We start from the raw sequence: 23,630 nt of genomic DNA, 5'->3' as shown, positions 1-23,630 counted from the left end.
CGGAACGTTATTAATTTCAGATCCATGGAAATGGGACCGAGAACATTGTCAAAGAAACAAAAAATCAAGTTGGCGACAAGGTGGCAGGCACCCTTTTCATATCAAACAATGTTGCCGGACGGGACGTACGACAAAAAGAGCAAACGGGTGCTCCGGTTGAAACGCGAGATAAGAAACCGGAATCGGCCACGCGCGGTTACAAAACAAACAAGACGAACCCTAAGGTATAATTCGCGGAAATATGAAAAGTAAAAGCACAAGGACGTCCCAAAGCTTTTTTACCGGCGAGCCTGAGCACAAGGTAATACAAGTTTGCAAACAGGTAATGAAGCACCGCTACAACCTGACTGATATGACAAAAATTCTAGGTCCACGATGCTCTCAAAAGGGTATACAGCCAAACTCCACTATAACGAAATTCACGGGGATCGCGAAAAATTTTGTTGTAGCGAGAATTTCGTTGTCGCGGAAAAATCAGTAACTAAAGAAAACAGGGCAGGCGTCTAACTGGCGTCGTGAAATCTCCCACCTACCTTTTCGCCCCAATGTTGCCAACTTGCTTGGAGCTCGCTCCGCCAAAAATAGCACCCTTTTTATAGCACGGAGTTTATATCGTAATTTGCGGTCACAACGCGTCTCGCGGCGCTTAGACCAGCGTTGTAATATGCGCGTCGTACTCGTGGAGATCCGCGCAAAAGCAGGCGTCGTGACATCACAGCGCGGAGTTTATATTTTAATTTGCGGTCACGGATATGCACAGGATATGCATGACACTTTGGGAGTGTCGCCGCCGCCGCCGCCGCCGCCGCTTTTGAGCGCCGTCGGCGCCGGTAATCCGGACATCGAGAAGCGGCAGCTTCTCATGTCCGGATGTTCGGAGAAAATGTTGCTACTATATAATTTACATTGTTAGAACTTATCAAAATTAGTTAGAGTGGTTCAGTCCGTTGCAGATCGAGTGACTTGTGGGCCCGGGAAAATTTCGTTGAACCCGGAGAACAATAAAAAAAGTGGTTCGTTGTGGAGGGAGTTTTAATACATTGGGGCCTATGGGATGCGGGCGGGGAATCGAAAAACCTTCGTTGAAGCGGGAATTTCGTTGTAGCGGAGTTCGTTGTAGCGGAGTTTGACTGTATTGGTTTTTCCATTCTCACACACAGTGCATTTCCACGCACTGTCACACACTTATAATCGAAGCTGAAATCTCCCGTTTCTTGCCTTGGAATGGCGCGCCTCCATTTCTCTCGCAGCTCCCCGTCGCTCGGTCAACAGAATAAGGAAACATTTTCTGTGGTATCGTTGTACAAGGAACGACATCCCGGGACGCAACACATGTTAGGCATCGTCGTTGCACTACTTAAGTCGCATCACAAGAGCGCGAGATGCACGTTACATTTTTTTCCCGCACAAAACAAACACAACTCGCCGCGGCTCCGCCGTTCGAGCCAGCGCAACGCCGCCCGAGGAGTGACCTCAGTGAGAGGGTGGCGCCACCACGCGGCGGCCAAACGCAGCATATGAAGCTCTCCCATTGAGTTACGGAGCAGTTTCGTGACCAGTAAAGCATTGAAGGACTCTGGCGGCGCTAACGCAGCCGCCATGTTTGTTTTGGTATCGTGTGGCAGTGGCCGCTGCTGGTTGCTTCGATGGTTGTCATCTTGCAGCGAATGTATTCTTCCCGCTCAACCCACAGCACATGGTTATTCCGGGTGCTTATACAAAAACTTCTCTTCTTTAACATCTACCGCGCATCTTGCAGCGAATGTATTCTTCCCGCTCAACCCACAGCACATGGTTATTCTGGGTGCTTACACAAAAACTTTTCTTCTTTAACATCTACCGCGCATACCACGAGCGCGCGGCTCTTGTGGAAAGCCACCGTGTGGGTTGACGGAAGAGATTCTCTTTTGGCATCCTCGATAAACCGCAACGGTGCGCACCATCTGTTCTCGACCGTCGCGGGGCAGTTTTTGGTTGCCCCATCACGCACCGTGAGAGTCGAAGGCGCCCAGGGTGCAATCCCGAGATGCATTGTGGACGACGCCGGCCAAGCGGCTTCCTCCGCCGTCTGCTGCAGCGACGGAGCATCGGTACACTGAACTGCAGCATCGGCGCACTCGTGTGAAGACGGAACGGGCTGTAGATTGTTGCTGACAAGGGTGGATGGCTTTCGAATTCATCGGGCAACGATGCGACTGGCTCATAATAGGCGCTAATAAACGGCTAGAGATTGTAAATGAGGATGTGAACTTCGTGTACTGCAAAAAGGCTTATTGCATGACCAGCCAGTTGGAGCTTTGCATTCGTTTAGTTCGAATGAATTACACGAACAGTTACTGGAGTGCCTAGACCATGAAGACTTGCATGCTTTGCTGTAGTGGAAGGGCGGAACATGACAGGCACTCGCGTTATGTCTCTCAGAACAAAGATGAAAAGCAGCTTGTAGGTAGTGGAAGCAGTGGAAGCGTTGTCGCGCATGGGTGACGGATATAGGTCGTGTGTACATATAATCATTGGCCTTCAATAAATATCCCTTTCTAGTAGCGCTGTGTCACGTTACGCTGCTGTATTGCTACGTGTGAACGTTTTTATGAGTTGCTTTCACAGCCTAAGAGATGGCGCTAGGGTAGAACTGCTCAGTTTGTCCTCAATCAACGCCCCGCGCCGGTGCACACCGTCGTGGGGCACTGTGCATCGCACCGGGTTTGGGGGAAACCGCGGTGCGTGTTTATCGAGGACGCTATTTGTGATACGATTTTCTAGGCGGCGCTCGCTTTTCTTTTTTTTTTTTTTCTGAGAGATGCAATTTTTGGGGGTCGACCTACATTCGAGTCGACTTACAATCGTGTAAATACGGTATTTCCGCAGTGTGGTAGCACATACCAAGCAAGAGAAAATGGCGAAAAAGGCGCGCCTTTTTAAACATACAAGCAATTACGTACATATATGTTATTGACCATTTTGAAGGTGTTTGCAGAGGACGTATATGTACGTCCGTGACCCTGAAAGGGTTAAAAAGTGCTTCATAAGCAGTTCTCCAGACTGCACCGAGGACGACATACTCCGTGGAAGGCAGCCAGATGGAAGCAGTCATCCTACAAGATTTCAGGCAGCTCTAACAGGTAACCTGAGACGAGAAAAGTACTTACAGCCTCAATAAAACAATGCTGCATATGTAATTCTTTTTCCAAATTTCTCGGGAGCAATTGGGGAAAAAAAAATTACATATGCAGCACCATTTCATTGAGGCTGTAAGCACTTTTCTCGTCTCAGGTTACCTGTTTGAGCTGCCTGAAATCCTTACAGCTGCCTGAACGATAAGGATGTTGGCCAATATTCCAACTTATACGGTAGTTCTTTTCGTTTTTTCATTATGGTTTCCGTTTCGTTCCACCACCCTGCATTTGATGAATTCTATTCTCGAGGCTCGCAAGCAATAACTGTTAGCATTTTAGCATAACATTGCAATGAGTCCAAAATTTCCCTCGATGCACCCTGTTTCACAACCCACAGTGAAGTCGTGGGTAGCAGGCTACTTCCGTCGGCCTCCTGGGCCACGCAGCGACCTCCTGCAACCCGGCACTCCACCCCAGGCACGGCGCCACAGCCGAGGCGGAGGCCCGCTTGCGAAGGGGACGTACCGGATGATGTCGCGCTCGCGCTGCTCGAGCTGCAGCAGGCAGGCGGTGAACTCCATGTAGAGGTTGTTGGTGCGCTCCAGCTTGCGCTCGTAGTGCAGCCGGATGTCCTGTGCATGGCGGAGCTCCTCACGGCGGCGCCGGATCAGCTCCTGCTCCCCGTGGGGGCCCCCCGGCTCGTGGCTCATGCTCTGCATGTAGCGCCGGATCTCCTCCTTCCAGCCGGCCTGCGCGGCAAAGTAGCTCTCCCGCGGGGTGCTCAGGATCTCCACCGCCGCTATGTCCAGGTGCATCAGGATGTGCCGGAAGGAGGGCCGGTTGCGCGGCTTGCTGCTCCTGCGCCCGCCCGCCCATTGCCCCCGTTAGCCTCGGCCCGCCTCGGCCGGCCGCTGCAAAGGCCCACCAGCACTGGCGCATGAGCAGGCGAAAGCCGTCGGGGCAGCTGGCCGGCACGGGCAGCTGCAGGCTGTTGCTGCCCACGCCCCAGATGATGGCACTCGAGTCCACGTCCCGGTAGGGCGTCTCCCCGTTGAGCAGCTCCCACAGCACCACCCCGTACGACCTGCACGGCGTCACCCAAGAGACACTGTGATCCAATTGGCCACACCAGGGTCCACATGTAGCTGTCGCGTGGAACTGCACCAAAGGCCGTCGTGTAACCGAGGGGAACAACGCCACTCTGGGTGAAGACTAGCACGCTCCCCTTGCCAGCACCCTGGTCTTCCAGGCCAATGTGACAAGCGGAGAGCTCATCTCTGCAATGCAGCAGGAGCCAAGACTGTCCCGTGCTCTGGTTTGCCAGCTGAGCAATGCGGCCCCTTGGCAGCGGCACGGAGCACACATGGAGCAGGCAACAAGTTGGGCCCCCGCCAGAGAGCCTCGGAAGGGCACGCTTTGAAAGTGCGCCAGCCCACCAGCACGTCAGGGTTTGGGGAGGGCCCAGAGGTCATCCTGAGGCAGGGGGAGGCTTGGCAACAGAAGCGGCAATGGTGCCGTCCTGACAAGGCCTGGCTCAGGCGGAGAAACTTGTCCCCGCCAAGGGCCCGGCAGACCAGGGCCATTCTTGCCAAAGATCCAGCATGCTTTCGCGTGGCCCTGTGCGAGTACCGACTGTCGCAGGTCAACCAGTGTCCTCCGCAAAGCCCCCGGCTGGTCAAAAGAGAAGCAAACTTGGCCTCTCACTGCAATTCATTTCACCAGAGGAGGACACGGATAGAGGGACTCGGGACCCATGGAACAACACCCCCACACAGAGACACCGCCACTGCTAAGCCCTGTCACCTCCCGGCACACGAGCCCTAGGTGCTGCAGCAGGGTCCATCCGCTTGCCAGGAGCACACGCTAGCACCACAGCCCCCCTGTCCTCGAGCGGTGCGCACAGCACTGCAACGCACCACCACCACCCGCCACGGATGTCACGAGGGGAGCCCCCACACGTTGCCCCTTGCGCCTGCACACTCTCCAGCCACCCGGGGAGAGCAACACTTGTGCGTGGCCAACTTTAAAGTGCAACTGCTGGCCCCGCTTAGGCGCTCATACGCAAGATGCAGCCCCACATCTGAAGGCGGCATGCCTGCAGTCAGACGGGCAGCCCACGGACGACACTCGCGAGGCACATGAGCTGCGGCAGCACAGCGCACGAACAGGGGCATGCTGGGTGGTGGGAGGGTGCCACTGGGCACAGTGACCTCAGCCACACCGACAACAGCCCAGGCCACGCTTTCTGCCACTCATGTGCAGTTGCTGGCCGACTATACCCTACACTGCGCACACTTGAGCGACACATTTCCCTGAAACAAGGTCGCCTTTTGGCAGTGCTTTACAGGCACCCATTGCTGCCCGTGCACGCACCTCGGACCTGCTGGCCCATTCGTTCTTGCCGTCTTTTGCGAGCACTCCACAAGTGCACACCACCACTGCATTTCCCATTTGGGCACAAAGTGGCTGCTTCCACCAACGCGCATCTTTCAAGCCACACAACCTGGCGTCACCAGTGTTCAGTAGCACAGCAACGGCTGGTGCAATGAGCGAGTGCGTGATCCCAGCAGCCACCACTGCTGCCCTCGGGTTGCCTCAGTGAGGCGTACGACAGTCGGACCCCATTAGCAGGCCGAATGGCCGTCGTCCTGGTGTTCCAGCTGGAAGCACAACTGGAAACGGCACCAAGATCCCATGCTAGCTGGACACTAAACGAAACTGCAGGTCGCACTACTCGCGCGCCACGGGCGCCACCCTAGAGCTTGTTTGACTGAACGGTCCCCCCCTATACACCATTTTCCTTGCTAGAGGTGGGCGCTGCCATATGCTTCTTCTGACCAGACACTACCACTGTCTATGAAGTGAACGCCGAAACCGCCACGCTGGGCTGTTAAGTGCTCCGTTCTTTGCGTGCGTCTGTTCGGTGCCTGTGCATTACCGAGTGAACCTTAGTGGTTTGGCATTAAGTTACCGGTTGCAGTGCTTGTGTGTGTGTTCTGTTTTGTTTTCACCACCTACGGCCAGATTTTACGTCCTAATTAGCTGTCAGAGCGCAAGATGCCGACCCCGGCTGTTGCGAGCAGCACTATAACCTTTACATTTTCCAACACTACGAACACTGGTGAATGCAATAAGAGAATCAGTTTCTTGATGCACCACTTGGAACTAATTTTTCAGCTCATTAAACTTTGGTGGCACCAGTGGCAAGGAACCATTTTGAATGCCCATTTCAAGCACCAAAATTTAATGAGCTGTAAAACTAGTTCCAAGCGGTGCAACAAGATGCTGATTCTCTTATTGCATTTTCCAGTGTTCGTAGTATTAAACAGTTTTATGATCAACACTGTTTTGCTATTGTCCCTCCAAAAACAGCTAATTATCTGTAATTGTCCCACAAACTAATTGACCAACTGAAAAAAGTAATGCCATACTTGAAATCAGTGGGGAAAAAGCAGCAAGACTGACAAGTTTCACAGAGTTTACTTAAAAACTAAAAAATAGTTTTAAGAGCCATGTCCCCCCTTAAAGGGCTGCTGAAGGGCTTCTAAAAAAAAATGGTTGGGGGCATTCTCCTTTATAGTTTTCTTGATGCTGAATTCGGAAAAGATGTTTATTTCGTGTGAAAATACACCCAAACAGCCTTTTTTTCGTGAAAGCAAACAATCCCGGCCCGGGCTGCAGTCAGAGCCTTGGCTTCCTTTCGCGATCGGGCTGCGGTAGATAACGTCCTATTCGTAAGCTCCAGAGCTGCGGTGACCACTCGGCCTGAAGAGCTCATTCTGTTCCCATTCAGATATGGGCCAGAAAGACCCCAGGAAAATGGAAGATGCACAAAATCTTTACTTAGAATAGATGAGCTTGAAGGAAGCATAAACTGAACAAGTCTGCTCGCGGCGAGCTTTAAAAAGGAGTTTCCCCGAACGACTCATGGCCGACTGGATTTTCCGATGCAGGGATCTTGTGCAGATATTGGATTATCGCTTTAACTACCAGCGCGAACACACATTCCTCGCACAATTTTTCAACACACCATTAGCCCCTTTCTAACAGGTGTAACTTTGTTTTTACGTATGGGCAGGTGGTAACAAGCCCTAGAGCATCCATCACTTAGAATTTTAACCCAATCTATGACTCACGCGACTATCTCATGACTATACCCAGGATGCAATTTTTAATTTGCCCCACGTGATTCCCCTCATCGTGACCTTTAATTTGATACCTCACAAGCCCTAGTGGCATCGCTGAATTTTAACCCAATCTATGACTCACGTGACGATCTCATGACTATAACCAGGAAGCGATCTTTAATTTGTCCCACGTGATTCCCCTCATCGAGACCATTAATTGATACCTCACAAGCCCTAGTGACATCACCTTGACTTTTAACCCAATCTATGACTCGCATGACTATCTCATGACTATAACCAGGAAGCGATTTCTAATTTGTCCCACGTGATTCCCCTCAGCGAGACATTTAATTTGATACCTCACAAGCTCTCGTGTCATCACTTTGACTTTTAACCCAGTGATGAGTCACGTGACTATGTCACAACTGTAACCAGGCAGCAATTTTAAATTTGTCCTACATGATTCCCTTTATCAAGACCTTTAATTTGACACCTCACAAGCCCTAGTGGCATCACATTGACATTTAACCCAATTTATGACTCACGCGACTATGTCATGACTGTAACAAGGAAGCAATTTTTAATTTGTCCTTCGTGATTCCCTTTATCGAGACCTTTAATTTGATACCTCACTCACAAGCCCTAGTGGCATCACTTTGACATTTAACCCAATTTATGACTCACGTGACTATGTCATGACTGTAACAAGGAAGCAATTTTTAATTTGTCCTTCGTGATTCCCTGTATCGAGACCTTTAATTTGATACCTCACAAGCCCTAGTGGCATCACTTTGACATTTAACCCAATTTATGACTCACGTGTCTATGTCATGACTGCAACAAGGAAGCAATATTTAATTTGTCCTTCGTGATTCCCTTTATCGAGACCTTTAATTTGATACCTCACAAGCCCTAGTGGCATCACATTGACATTTAACCCAATTTATGACTCACGTGACTATGTCATGACTGCAACAAGGAAGCAGTTTTTAATTTGTCCTTCGTGATTCCCTTTATCGAGACCTTTAATTTGATACCTCACAAGCCCTAGTGGCATCACATTGACATTTAACCCAATTTATGACTCACGTGACTATGTCATGACTGTAACAAGGAAGCAATTTTTAATTTGTCCTTCGTGATTCCCTTTATCGAGACCTTTAATTTGATACCTCACAAGCCCTAGTGGCATCACATTGACATTTAACCCAATTTATGACTCACGTGTCTATGTCATGACTGCAACAAGGAAGCAATATTTAATTTGTCCTTCGTGATTCCCTTTATCGAGACCTTTAATTTGATACCTCACAAGCCCTAGTGGCATCACATTGACATTTAACCCAATTTATGACTCACGTGTCTATGTCATGACTGCAACAAGGAAGCAATTTTTAATTTGTCCTTCGTGATTCCCTTTATCGAGACCTTTAATTTGATACCTCACAAGCCCTAGTGGCATCACATTGACATTTAACCCAATTTATGACTCACGTGACTATGTCATGACTGTAACAAGGAAGCAATTTTTAATTTGTCCTTCGTGATTCCCTTTATCGAGACCTTTAATTTGATACCTCACAAGCCCTAGTGGCATCACATTGACATTTAACCCAATTTATGACTCACGTGACTATGTCATGACTGTAACAAGGAAGCAATTTTTAATTTGTCCTTCGTGATTCCCTTTATCGAGACCTTTAATTTGATACCTCACAAGCCCTAGTGGCATCACATTGACATTTAACCCAATTTATGACTCACGTGACTATGTCATGACTGTAACAAGGAAGCAATTTTTAATTTGTCCTTCGTGATTCCCTTTATCGAGACCTTTAATTTGATACCTCACAAGCCCTAGTGGCATCACATTGACATTTAACCCAATTTATGACTCACGTGACTATGTCATGACTGTAACTAGGAATCAATTTTTAATTTGTCCTTCGTGATTCCCTTTATCGAGACCTTTAATTTGATACCTCACAAGCCCTAGTGGCATCACATTGACATTTAACCCAATTTATGACTCACGTGACTATGTCATGACTGCAACAAGGAAGCAGTTTTTAATTTGTCCTTCGTGATTCCCTTTATCGAGACCTTTAATTTGATACCTCACAAGCCCTAGTGGCATCACATTGACATTTAACCCAATTTATGACTCACGTGACTATGTCATGACTGTAACAAGGAAGCAATTTTTAATTTGTCCTTCGTGATCCCCTTTATCGAGACCTTTAATTTGATACCTCACAAGCCCTAGTGGCATCACATTGACATTTAACCCAATTTATGACTCACGTGTCTATGTCATGACTGTAACAAGGAAGCAATATTTAATTTGTCCTTAGTGATTCCCTTTATCGAGACCTTTAATTTGATACCTCACAAGCCCTAGTGGCATCACATTGACATTTAACCCAATTTATGACTCACGTGACTATGTCATGACTGTAACAAGGAAGCAATTTTTAATTTGTCCTTCGTGATTCCCTTTATCGAGACCTTTAATTTGATACCTCACAAGCCCTAGTGGCATCACATTGACATTTAACCCAATTTATGACTCACGTGACTATGTCATGACTGTAACAAGGAATCAATTTTTAATTTGTCCTTAGGGACAAATTAGGGACACTTAGGGCAGGCACTAAAGCTTATTAGGCACGAAATACTTTATTTTCCCCTGTTACAGATGGTAACTGTCCTAGGCAATATTCCCCTCTCTGCTTTTCGTCCGCCAGCATTCTAATCTTCTTTTCGTCCCCTCGACAGCCTTGAAGTTAACTTCCTCTCTGATACCCTTAAATCCTAGAGCTTCTGGAAGCCCAATATTCCCTTCATGTAGATTTGGATGGATACCCTCACATTCTTACACTATGTGCCGCATAGTTTCTGTTTCTTTTCCACAGACCACGCATACCCCATCATTTTGTGAATACTTCCCCACAAAACTCTTAGCTCGCAGGCAACCTGCTCTAGCCTCAAAAAGCAAAGCACTGCCCTGGGAATTATCGTAGAAATTTTCCTTTCTGGTGTTCATTTTCTCAGCCCTGTACATCTCTAATGACGTTTTAGCTTCCATTTTTTCCCTCCATTTATTCGTTTCAATCTGCCTTGCCTCTTTTTTGGTTACCTTAGCTGTTTTGGATTCTCCACTGTTCTTTCCGTATTTCATCGTTAGCCTTCTGGTCTTTCTTAACCACTGCGTGTCCACGCTTTTCAAGTATAGGTACCTAAAAACCTTAGCTGCCCACCTTCGTTGATCCATTGCCCTCAACCTCATCTCAAAGCATATTTTACTCTGAGCTTCTCTAACTTCAAACGATGCCCAGCCCATATCTCCCTGAACTGCTTCGTTAGTTGTTTTTCCATGTGCGCCTAAGGCCAAACGTCCTACCGTTCTCTGGTTTACTTCAAGGCCTGATAGAACGTCTGATTTTAAGCAGAGTACAGCATTCGCAAACATGAGACCCGGAACCATTACTCCTTTCCAGATTCCTCTTACTACTTCATATTTGTTTTCCCCCACAGAGCTCTATGCTTCATTATAGCTGCGTTTCGCTTTCCCTTAACCTTAAGTTGCTCCTCGTGAGTACGTAAGTAGTTATCCCCTTCGTTTATCCACACTCCCAAATATTTATATTCCTTCACTCTAGGTAATTCGCCTTGCTGGATAGACACTACGTCGGCGGTAGCGTCATTGAAAAATATTATTCCTGATTTTTCTGCACTGAAATTTAACCCGAGGTCAGTGGCTTCCTGGCCGCTAATATTTATTAGCCGCTGCATATCGCTTTGGTTATCAGCTAAATGTCGTCAGCGTATAACATTCCCGGAATATGCTGTTGTACCACTTCGCCTTGCAGCATATGGGTTAGGCTAAACCCTACTTGACTTGCTTCCAGTTTCTTTTCTAACCCTGCCATGTAAAGCATGAACAGTATTGGGCTCAAAGGGCATCCCTGTTTCAGTCCCCGATGGATGCTTACCTGCTGGGCGCATTTCTGTCCTTCCCAAGTAAGGTGCACTCTATTGTCTTTATAGATTGCTATAAGGAACTGTACTAACTCGTCATCTAATCCCTGGAGTTTCAGAATTCTCCACAGCCGTTCTCTGTTTACGTTGTCATATGCCCCTTTAATGTCCAAGAACGTAATCCATAGTGGTCTATTCTGTGCTTTCACAATTTCGATGCATTGCGTTATCACGAACAGATTGTCATCCAGTCGCCTGTCTTGTCTAAATCCATTCTGCAGTTCCCCAAGTATTTCATTTTCTTCCATCCATGCTTGAATTTCTGATTTTATCGCCTGCATTACGAATCTATACACCACTGACGTTACTGTGAGTGGTCTGTATGAATCAATACTGGCTTTGTCTCCTCTGCCTTTATATATTAAATTCATCCTACTTTCTAACCAGTCCTCTGGTATTTATTTGGTTTCTATCACCTTATCTATTGCCCTTATAAACGATTCCTTACTTTTAGGTCCAAGTAGGTTTATCAGTTGCATTGGTATTGAACGGCACCAGCAGCGCCACCTGCCCCACGTTCGGGCCCCTATAGCCGGTATTTAATGGCGTGGAATGCATGCAGGCAACCATGCGAGTGCGCCGCCATATCTGTGGCCAAGCGTCTGTTGCCAAGGCGACGTTGTGTGCACGGCCCCAGATCAGGCACCCCTCTTTAGCTCCATGCCTTCATGGCGGCCACACAGGCCACGGGCCGCGATGTGACCTTGTGTTTCCGTGCATGGCGTGTGCGAGTGATTCAATAGTCAGTTGTACCGCAATAGCGTTGGTTATGCGAAAAGTCATGATTCCGCTCATGAGTGCGACAACCTTATCTGCAATCAACCCCAGCCTCCGCGCAGACCTATGAGCGAGTGCGAGTCGATCGTGGCACAAAGGTTTGAACGTGAGCGCAGTGGTCCGTTTGACAGCAGGAACTGCATTATTTCCAAACTGTTGCCCACTGAATACAAAGTAATACTTCGACGCCAAGAGCTGTTGAGTGGAGCACAGTACGATCTACCTACCGCCACATGTGTATGAAGTAGCCACCGCAGATCAGCTGATTGCCAGCCGCCACGGTCTAATGTCAGACGTGAGTTGTTTTGCTGAGTGGGAAACATTTAGCGCACGAGAAAGCCAGCGCTAAATCGGTGTATGCGTGAACCATTTCTCCGAAGAAATTATTCGGTTTTTGTACTGAACCGTGTATTAGAGGGCCCTTACCAGACAAAGTCGTGGATGCGGTGCGGGTGCACTTGCACCGACATCCGCGGCGGCAGCCAACTGCAGCGTCAGACTTGCGCGCCGTTCGCAGTCGCGGTTTCATTTTCCGTGGATTCGAAGTGCTCGAGGGTGGGTAGAGCGCCACCACTTAATGTGGGTGTGATTAATATTATACCTGTTGACGCCACTACCGATAATCAGGCTGAAACGCAGCAGGCGATGTACGCTGGCGCTTTTTTTTCTTCGAGAGGCGGGCACAAAGCGCATGCGCTGGCACGGTGGCCACCGACCGGGCGGTTTTCAGTGTTGCCAGGCGCAGAAATCGCCCGCTAAACTTTTCACTGAATACCGCCTATAGGGGCGGAGAAGGAGGAGGGCACGCACCAGATGTCGACCTTCTCGGAGCAGGGCTCGTTGCGGATCACCTCGGGCGCCATCCAGGCCACGGTGCCGGCAAAGGACATCTTGGTGCTGCGCTCACTCCACTGCCGGCTCGTGCCAAAGTCCGAGATCTTGAGCACGTCGTTGTAGCTGATGAGGATACTGCGCACAGCAACACACACACACTCACCCACAAGGCTGCCCAGGGAGGGAACCAGGGTTGGCTGCTCTCAACAGGCTTTTCCCCAATTTGTATAGCTCCTCAGAAAGTGCTCAGAGCTTCACGCAACCTCGACAGGACCAGAAGGGCGCCACCAGAAGGCCTCCTGCAAGCCAGGCCCGGTGAGAGTGAAATGCTGTGTGCGACTGCAGTGCCAGATTTCCTCCAGTGCCAGATTTGGAGGACGATCATGGGATGCAGAAAACCTTGTTGCCATAACAAGTGAAATCAGTTCAGTAGCTACGCTGGCCGCCCACCACTGAGCCCAACCTGGGAACGCGCTAGATGCGCGCTAGCCATGCATAGCTGCTATAACCCTGTTTAAGTCCTCAAGGTTGATTCCTTGCCCAGGGCTAACCCTCGCCGCCTGGAAATGTGTGGAAATGAGGAAAAGACCGGACAGGGGTAGCAAAGAAGGTGAAAGAGCTGAGAGGGAGGCAGGAAAAGGCGACTGGCTGGCTCCCCCCGGGCGGGTCAGACCCGGCTTTGGCTCAGCCACCAGGACGCCCTTTTCCCCGGGTGGGTGCAGCCCACGTGGGCTCGGGGTGTCACCACTACCGCCACCTTGAAACGCAAGGTGCCCCTGCGGGAACATGGCTCGAAGCACAAGTTGCACACCACTTATGCCGCACTGACACAGCCCGCCACTGACAGCGATGCTGGCGGAACCCACAGCCTGCTGACGCACAGGATGCTTACGCAGCCCCCACAGGCAGGCAACCAGAAAAAGGAGCGCCTCTGTTGCTTCCCCCCTTGCTCAACAGGCGATGCAAGATTCAATCCAGCACAACTGCATCAAATCTGGAATGAGGAGGCCATGCCGTACTAAGCCCAGCAATTTCAGCCCACATAAGTTGTGAAACCGCATCAAGTATGAGCCAGTATCAGTTGCAAGACTGCGAGAGTTCTGGATCTGCACGAGTTCTGAGCATATCTGCGTCTGTGTGAGTTCTGAGCGCATGTGAGTTCCGAGTCCAACATGTTCCGAGTGCAAATAAGCTCCCAGGCCAAATGAGTTCCGGGTCTAAATGAATGTTGTACCCAAATGAGTCCATATGAGTCATGAGCACATTGTGAGTTGTGAGTCCTTGCGAGTGGTCCGGCTGTCTTGCACTGGCCATGAGTGTGAGAAGCTTGGGTGAGACTGAGTTTGAGAGAGCACAAACGAGGCACCCAGCGATGACTGTGCTTGAGTGAGCGGCGATTTCAAAAGAGAACAAACCCCGTGCGTGAGCAGCGGGAAAAGCCAGAGGGGCCACCAGCCGAGACGCGAGGGCAGGGCTGCGAGACTCACTTGGGCGACTTGAGGTCCCGGTGGATGATGCTGTGCGCGTGCAGGTAGTGCATGCCGGAGGCGATGTGCTTGCTCCACTCGACCACGGTGGCCGGCGGAATGGGGCGGCCGTTCTTGAGGGCGTCGTACAGCTGCCCGTAGGGGCAGTACTCCATGACAATGCAGAAGCACGGCTCCTGGGTGCAGACGCCCTTGAAGGCCACGATGTTGGGGTGGTTGAGGCGGCGCAGGTGCCGGATGTCCGTCTCGGCCAGGCTGGTCACCTTCTTCACGGCGACCCGCTCGTCCCGCAGCTGGCCCACGAACACGGCCCCCTGCGCCCCGCTGCCCACAAACTGCAGCTGCCCGATGGCCTCGAAGGGGATCTCCCAGCCTCCTGTGCCGCCCCCGCCTCCTCCTCCTGCAGCACGCCACACGCGCACACCGCATCGCTCAACATGTTGGCGGGCCAGTTGGTGTTCACAGGTGCTCAATGGCGGAGTACCACACGACCGCATGTGCCAAAGCATAGAGGGGAAAGACTGCAACCGTAACGAAGGTATTCGCACGCATTCATGAAGGCCAGGGTAGTGCACTCAAACCCGACTGCATCAAACCCATTCATATCAAATCATCCTGCATATCCAACCATTTCTGGTCGCGGCATATTTGCAGCAAGAATATATTGCAAAAATTATGCTTATATCAAACAAAAATACCAAATGCCGCAGAAGTGCCCCCCCAAGTTGGCTTTCCCTTTGCAGCAGAGGAGAAATTCCGCTGGCACACCCCGAAAAGTGGTTTAGCCCGGCCACTCACAAGCAGCGGGCGGCTCTTTCCCCCTTTTCCCTCGGTCTTTCCATCCAATTGTTCAACTTCAATGGCAGATCAGGAGCAACCCAATCCTGTTGCAGTGGCAGATCGAAAGCGCCGTCGCAGCCGAGCTGGCTCTGTGGAGCAAGAAAAGTTGATCCCCCGAAGAAATCGGCGGAGTCGGCCAGAACTCGAGGGGGCCTTGTCTTCCTTCGTGATGTTGTCGTCGTCTGCTACCGCTCCAATCCCCTTTTCGAATCGCCATGGCGCCTGCTCCGGCAAATACACGCAACGGCCACAGTCGCAGTGGGAAAATAGATGCTGCACGCCGTTCATGCTTGCTACTTAATGAAAGCGAGTGCGACAGCTAAAACCTGGAATTAAGTGGTGAGGGGAGGAGTCCAGCTCGAACAACGACCAGGTCCACATGGTGTTAAATGCGCCTTCGGCATTTTCTTTTTTTATTTTGCCTGCCTGCGAAAAGGTTGAGGAAACTTTCATCACGAATGCTGTTGGACGCTGTCGAGACCAGAGCTCTTCGATGTACGCAGTTGCAAAACTCCACCTCTAAAAACAGCCTGCACCTGAACCCCCCAACTTTGGATCATGCGTACGGTGGCGCCATCGTGGCCACCGCACGCACTATCCAAAAAATGTATTAATTATTCTTACACTTTGCTTTAAAGGTGCATAATTCTTTATTTTTTTTACTTTCATCAGTTATTCATTGCTTTCTTAACTCCAGTTTTTATGTTGCGATTGTTTCTGCGTCTGCCAACTGGCTCGACACCAATTGGCTCTTGTGTGGGCACTTGGGCACAACATAGGTGCGACCTGAAGTACTAAATTTGCAGCTGTCGCTTGGCCTACAGCACACTGTATGCCAAAACTAATCCACTACCTGATCAAGTGGCTCTAAGTAAACCTTTTAAGCTTTTGTAAAGCTGTTGAAGTGAATTTTTAACTTTTCTTTTTTTTCCGGAAGACCGCAGAATGATTGACTGCGGGGTTTAGAGGCGCCGACGCTACACGGGCGATGAGGCACATCGTAGTGGAGGGTTCCGGATTGATTTCCACCACCTGGGGATCTTTAACATGCGCAGAAATCTCGAACACACGGGCATTTTCGCCTTTAGCCTCCACCAGAAAAGTGCCCGCCACAGCCGGGAATCGAACCCGCGTCCTTGGGCTCAGCAGCACAACGTTATAGCCACTAGGCCCCCACAGTGGGTAGGAAGAAGACTGCAGATGACGCGCAGCAGACTACAATGCGCAAGCGCTGACACATCCCACTGACTAAACAGTCACATGTTTCTGCACTACTCTAGATTCGAATGCACGTAAAACACTTGGATGGTTGAACACATTGGGCTCCTTTGGCACAACAAATTTACGTACGCACCCAAACACCATTTCTGGCCCAGGTCGTCGAGCAGTGAAGCACGTATAGTTTATTTTGCCCCAACAGATGGTGCCACTGTTAAGAAAATCTAAGAGTGGACCAACTGTACGGCCGCTTTTTGATGCATGGGGTCTATTGGGAGGTCCGGAACTCCTATATGAAGTAACTCTGATCGAGACGTACTAAAGTTCCTTTATCGGCACAAAAGCCGCTGAACGGACTTTAGTTGAGACCCCGATAAGAACAAAACACTTGCAGGGAAGCAGACAATTCGAAGGAGCAGTATACTCTGCAGCAGAGCCTGGCGACCCCTCCCGATGTGCCATTAGAATTCAACCTATGTTTCTCTCGTGACTGCACTGCCACGCCACGTAGGCATGGAGGAGCACGTAGCCCATGCAAAAAAATCACCTTCGCCCACCTGCCGTGGTTTTCGTTGTGTTTGCGCTTTGTGTGGTTTCTCGCAAGTGTAGCTGTGGTGGCTAGCGTTAGTGTCACCAAGAGTCTGCTCCCTTCATCCTGCTGAGCCAGCTCAACAGTGCCGGTTCCGCCGTCCTGCACAGTGGGCGGAACCAGAGGCGCCCTCCTCTTCTCGTCTGCTCCCTGCACTCCTCGGCAGGGAGTGCAGGCAGAGCCACCAACTCGTCCTGCACCACTGAAACAAGCAGCCAAATGCTGCACCCCCCGCACTGGTTCTGTGGTGCAGGCGAACCCAACGGACCCTGAATAAAGGCTCATCTGACGGCTCTAGCGAGCGCGAAACGGGCCAATTGGCCCTTTGCTGTGAAGCGGGCAATCACAAATCGAGTCGGACGTCCCCACGGTGCACGAGGTTCCCAAGAGCACCCTCAGCATGATCAGCAGGGAGCTCATATTAAGCTTTTAATGCTGAGCAAATGTTACGGAAGAAACCGAATTTTCGGACGCTGTTGCTGAACCAGCGGCTGGCGAGTTTGTATGCGTGGATGATGGTGTCGCGACCAGGGCAGAGTTTGTAAGACTACACTGCCAACATCGAATAAAGTGCAAGCAAAAGCGGGTGCAATGAGGAAAGCAATGATGATCCTTTGTTCGCAACCTTCGAGGTGATTGGGACATTCGCACTAGTTCGGTGCGTCTTCGCAAAGGTGGAAGGCTGCGGCGCCAGCTGCTCCGACCCTTTAGACAGCGTGGAGAGGTGCATACCGTCTCAGGCAGTGAGGTTGTACAAGCAGAAGACACAGGACTACTTCATGCCAAAGTAAGGCAGTTTCATCAATAAAGTGTTTTCATAAATGCTATGTGCTTTTATGACGCCTCATTCCTTAGCATGCTTATATCAAATTATCCGCTATATCGGACCATGCGAGTTCGATATCACCCGGTTTGATTGTACAAAGGTGGTGGTAGCCTTGCTGGGCAAACTTTGGTTGGCAAGTTTTCACTGGCAGCTTGGAGTATTTCTACCACAGCCCACTGTGAAATGGCAGTCAAAGGCAGCACCTGTAGTAGTCTGTTCCCAACATCCATGGCCAAGAACTGCGCACCTCGGAGATGGCTAAAGAGTAACCACCAGAAATAGCCAACCGGTCACGAATATACAAGAATGCATCACTAACGCATCGCAGTGCCACAGGTCCCAATGGACGAGAGCGTGCCCACAGGCTAGTCTTAGGGCCACTAAAAACAGGCAAGAGGTGCCCACTGGAAGTCGTTTTAAAAGCACCGCTGGAGAGTTGCCGCGCAAAGGTAGCCTTTGGGTCAGTACGCCTGAGATGTGCCATTCTACAACAAATGGCCAGCAAGGCTTCCCAGCACTACCCACCACGACTAAGCGTCCGCTGTCCAGCACTTCCCCCCCATTTGGGATTACTTATGCTGGCAATGCGAGAACCGGCCCAGCAGACGCAGTTGGACAGTGGCTAGGTGCGATTTGGAGAGGTGTCAGTAAAGAAGAAACTCCACCGAGGCAACAGCCGACAACGAGTTTTGGGCAGCTGCTGCAACGCCAATGCCTTTAAAAAGCGGCCTTCAGCAATATGAATGATGCCGGGTCAAGCACTGTGTGGCTGTTTTGCTCAATAATGGTGCAAGGGAGCACGGTTACACCTCGATACGAGCGAGCCATTAAAAAATGCACATTACTACGTTATATTGAAATTTCGTTGCACTGAAATTCTGTACCTCCTGTGCGGAAACACCACAGGGCGTCTGCCAAGTTGACACCCTCAAATTCGAATGCACAGCGCGAAGGTCTCTTTGGAATTGCACAAAAAAGGTGAAGCTTATTTCAAATCGAGTCAAACATTTTCAAATGGGAACCATAAAGAGAAGGTGCACACAGAAGCAAGCATTCCTGCCCACTGGCCCACAGGGGGCCCCGTGAAAGTGTGACCCTAGAAGCGGCGACGGGGACCGATGGGTGCGGCATCGCCCACTGGCCCTGGCGCTCCGAGGCACGGCAACAGGGGGACCCTTGGATCTGGCACAAACAGTGTCTGCTGCTGATGTTGGCAAATGGCGCGCGGTGTGGCGCCGCTACTGGGCAGCACCATATGTTTATAGACAAGAGTACAGCGGCCGCGTGAAGGCAGTGCCTACAGCCCCGTATGCCACGCTAGCACACCCCACTTGCACAACTTGGTGGACTCTCCTGCTGTACTGGTCCCCACGCCCACCGCAATCACACTGGTGCGGACCCTGACCTGCCCACTGTCCCCGCACATGCAGCAGTATGCAAAGACAGGGCCAGCGGCCGCCTCACCACTGCCCGGCCGCTCGTCGGCCTTGTGCAGGATGCTCCAGACGGGGCGCAGGCAGCCCAGCAGGCCGTCCAGCCAGCCCCCCGGGGCGCTGCCGCCGGCCTCGCGGTACGCCACCTGCAGCTCGGACAGGGGCCGGCCGCCACCCTCCTCCTGGATGCACAGCACGCCCTGGCCAAACGTGTCCTCCCGCTCAGTGCTGCAAGGGGCACGCGGTCGGGGGTCACCACGGGCACAGCGGTGAGGGCGCACTCGTTTCAACTGGCACACGTGCCAATCTATGGTGCGGTGCCGCTCCGCAGAAGTCTCCGTATCGACAAACCACACCTCCCCCCCCCGTGCGTTGGTGCCGGGGGCACGACCACTGGCCACACACGACGCCTCCGGAACGGGGAGAGAAACAGACAGATTGAATGACACCAGACTTTGCCAACTCCGTCGGCGTGAACGCAATTGCAGTGCTATACAGTAGAGCACTGCACGGGCCCGCTTTGTGAAGCCCGAGCCTGACCCGGGCCCGTGACACCGAGCCCGGGCCCGGCCCGAGCCCAGGCATTCATAAGTGAACCTAGCCCGGGCCCGGCCCGGGCCCGCCGTCTCAAGCCCAGGCCCGGCCCGGGCTTGGTCATTTCTTTTTGAGCCTAGGGAGGGCCCGCGTGTGTGTGACCAGGCCCGGTCTTGGACGCTGAAGAAAATTTGTTTATTACATTTGGACCAGTGTTCGTAGCGGGAAATCAGACGGATCATCTAGTCTGTACAAGCACGTCCTGAAATGAAACGCAAAAAATAAGGGTTTAAAAGTGCATGTAGTTTAGCTTACACCTTCTGCAGTTCACGCCACATCGGCGTAATAATACTCCTATTCTTAAACGAGAGGCACCATCACCTTTGATGACCAGACTCTTGGCAATTTCACGTGGTTGTCTCGGTCACCAGTTGGTATTGCTGAGATTTCTTGCTCCCCATTTGAATCCACGAGTACGTGCGTGCGTTGAAATATTTTCCCTGCAGTGGTTGTTAAGCAGTGGCGCTTCTCTGGCACGCGAGTTTGATTTCCAGCCATGGCAGCCGCAGTTAGATTGGTTCGACATCGTAAAACACACGTACATAGACATAGGTGTACAGCTCCAAGGTGTCTTAATTCCTTCCCCGCTAGGGCATTCCTTGTAACCGTATCTTTGATACGTTATACACCCAAATATAAAACGTGTATGCAGTACATGAAATGTGTATAAAATTACAGTATAGTGACTATCAGCTAGCAAAACATGTTTTTAAAACAATGTGTACAACTAACATCAAGAAGCGCGTAAAAGTAAACCAAGAATATTCAATTTTATGCTCTTTTCTACACTTCACATTGAAACTATTAATGGCCGGGGCTATGAATTCAAGCCTGGGCCCGGCCCGGGCCCGGCCCGGGCCCGCCAATAATCGACTTCAGGCCCGGGCTTTCGGGCCGGCCCGGGCCGGCCCGGGCCCGTGCAGTGCTCTACTATGCAGTGCGCCGACAGATGAGGGCCCTCGGGTCAGAGACACAAAACCTGCCCCCAAGGATGTCGCAGTCGGACGGCATTGAGGAGAAGGGAAGGCCCTCCCGCCACGTTCGCTCACTGTAGCAAGAGGCTTTAGGAGCAGAAAGCATCAAACTGATTCCCAATCACTGTGTGCAGTCGACTGCCGTTAATACCAAGCCCACCAGGACCACAAAATACTTCAGATTAGCCAAACTTGCAACCAGAAAGCACAGGAACTTTGGTGGCCATGATAGTTGAAAGGGAAGCCTGAGGCATCGACCCCACACACTGCTCCCCCGGCGCTCAGCACGGAAGGCTGCGATCCTCAGCTGCCTCGGTTGCGAGGGCACTGACATCAGTGCAGAACACGAAAATTCTGATTCGCCGAGAAAGGACCTCAATTTTTTCTCCATTCCAGACAACTTCCGATTGCCCCTTCTTCTGCCGCGCCACTAGGCATCGAGAGCCGGCTCGTGACACTTTCAAAGGCAGATTTAAAAACTTCTGGAGAAATAAGCTTTTGTTCGGGGTATAGTTTGTATTTTTTGAGCTAGGTGGCAATCCTAACGCCTGCAGGGTCGGGTGCCTGCATGTACCTCCTACACCCAAGCACCCTACCACCGGGAGAAACCTAAGCTAGATGGCTGCGCTCCCGGGTTCGTTGCGGACTAGCAAACGCCGCAAATCGGGTGATTCTACACAACCTACAGTGAACTTTCACAATATCACTAGCAACAGTGAGTCTGTGAATGATGTAGAGTTGGCAGACCTATGTTCTGATACAAAGAAAACCAGCTTGAAACATCAACGGTTGCTAAATTTTTTACCCAAGGTTTCGAAGCACTGTAAGGGAATTTTCGTAGCGAAGAAACCGTTCAAGCTAGGACTTTAACACAGAATATTGCCAATGAACGTACAAAGCTTTTGTATATTTTGAAGTTTTTAAATATTTTCTTTCTATAAAAACGTTTTTTTTTTCTATATAAAAACGTTTTGAACAATTATGTCTGAAATCAACCAAAACTTTCGGATTTGGCAATTTAAATTTTGAATTTCACCTTGTCATTTTTAAACTGTTGCATCTTTAGAAAGGACATATATTGGGCTTCGTTTTCGAGTGCTTTATATATTTTTTTGCCGAACAGTTCTTGCATAAAAAATACTCTACCAGTACCCACAAAAAGGGCCCTTTTCGCCTGGTATGGAAAGGGTCAACTGCTCCTAGCTGCAAATATGCGAGCAATCTCTTCCATTGGATTGCATGTAAAACTGCCAGGACCAGTCAATAAACCGAGAAGACCAATTATAAAGCGACTTTGAGTTATCAAGAGTCAACTGCCCCGTGTTATTCCAAACTTCCATTAGCTTCCTTCGTTGGAACTGAGACGGCGTTGGTTGGAAGTAACCAGCTGCCCGTCCCCCATTCTCTGTGCTCGCATGACAGGGCCCATGCAGGATTGCTGCGTCCTCCGGCCGCCTCCGCACTGCACGTCCCCGACCCAGCCCAGCAGGCCGTGGCTCCCGCAGCCCCTCCGGGGGGGCTGCTCCCGAGGTGCCACCAGCAGAGGCCTCCCCGGTCTGAACTGGAGGAGCCAACTGCTCCTGCTGCCACCCCACAGCCAGTGGACAAAGACAAAGAACCGCAACACGAGCTCGTTCCTCGCCTAGGCACTCTTTCTCGTGGTAATGCAATGCTTCCAGCACTGTGGCGGTGCTCACGGAATCAAACACTTTTCCTAATATATACTCCACAGATTTCTCTATAACCTGACTGACAATTTGAACGAGATTAACCTTTACTCAATTCAGTCAGTTCTCAGTTTTTCGAAATCTAGGGTGTCACTTATGTGGTAACTTGGTGAATAACTTGCACACAACCAAGATGGGCTGGTAATTCCTCAGCTCTTTCACATCTCCCATCTAATAGATGAGAATTATGTTGGCACTTCCCCAGGTAGTACCCTGCGAGTCCTTGGCCATTCCAAGAGTAGTTCGGCAAGTCCTAAAGACGACGGTCTTTTTTGGGCTACTTTTGGACCCAGAAATTCTGGTTTGTTTGTATGTATGGCTGTCTGTCTGTCTGTGACTCGATTCAGCCAGCCAGCTAAAGTGAAACAATATCTGTTCAATAGTCTTATATACTCACAGCCAAACCTAAACAACTACTTCCAGTGTCAATGTTCATACTTGTCAACATTGTTGAACAAGAGATCATGCAAATATAAGACAGAAAAACAATACATAAGCAATATTTGCAGAGTTCTTTTACAAAGAAAAATTCATAGATGCATGATTTTTGCGAAATGAAATGCTACATCCACTGCAGAAAAAAAAAATTCACTCTGTCGCCTGCTGTCGCCCGCGCCACTATAGCTTCTGGTGGCATTTTAAGAAATCAAGCGGCAACAGTCACTAAAGGTTCTACTGGATAGGTTCCACGTTCTGCTTGGAACGCACGTGGAGCAGGGCAACATGGTTCTATCAACGTTGAAGTAGGGCGCCTCGATTCACGCGCATATCCGTCATTTGGCAGCGCTGGCATCAAGGCACCCGGCTTGGAGCAGTGGAACGCGGTAAATTTAAATTGAGTTGAGCAAACCTTTAGCATGTCTACCTTGGGAGGAGCGTGACGGAAGAGGAACAGCACGAGAGGTGAGCGGGAAGGCATTTACTTGGCAAATGTCGACACGTCTTTTGTCGACATTAGCAACGAAAGGAGCTTGTCTCGTATAACGTCCCTGGCATTCCTTTTGCAGTCCACGGCTATTCAGACCTCTCCTGCAGCTTTGCCTCTCA

General features: G+C 50.4%; 1 protein-coding gene across 11 annotated transcripts in view; it reads right to left on the bottom strand.

Annotated features, from left to right (window-relative positions):
- The window catches only part of LOC144156299 (mitogen-activated protein kinase kinase kinase 13-B-like), an 88,563-nt gene that overhangs the window by 53,282 nt on the left and 11,651 nt on the right, over positions 1 to 23,630 (bottom strand). For all 11 annotated transcript variants that reach the window (XM_077688254.1, XM_077688262.1, XM_077688255.1 and 8 more), the window contains 5 exons: positions 19,320 to 19,516; positions 14,383 to 14,782; positions 12,872 to 13,030; positions 4,042 to 4,200; positions 3,642 to 3,974 (listed from right to left, as the gene is read on the bottom strand). In XM_077688254.1, coding sequence (XP_077544380.1) covers positions 3,642 to 3,974; positions 4,042 to 4,200; positions 12,872 to 13,030; positions 14,383 to 14,782; positions 19,320 to 19,516 — 1,248 coding nt within the window. The remainder of the gene's footprint in view (positions 1 to 3,641; positions 3,975 to 4,041; positions 4,201 to 12,871; positions 13,031 to 14,382; positions 14,783 to 19,319; positions 19,517 to 23,630) is intronic.

This window comes from Haemaphysalis longicornis, unplaced genomic scaffold (assembly GCF_048455015.1).
Source record: "Haemaphysalis longicornis isolate Haplotype H1 unplaced genomic scaffold, Haemaphysalis longicornis Haplotype H1 scaffold_1, whole genome shotgun sequence".
Classification (NCBI taxonomy): Eukaryota; Metazoa; Arthropoda; class Arachnida; order Ixodida; family Ixodidae; genus Haemaphysalis; species Haemaphysalis longicornis.
This window is presented reverse-complemented; position numbering and strand designations above follow the sequence as displayed.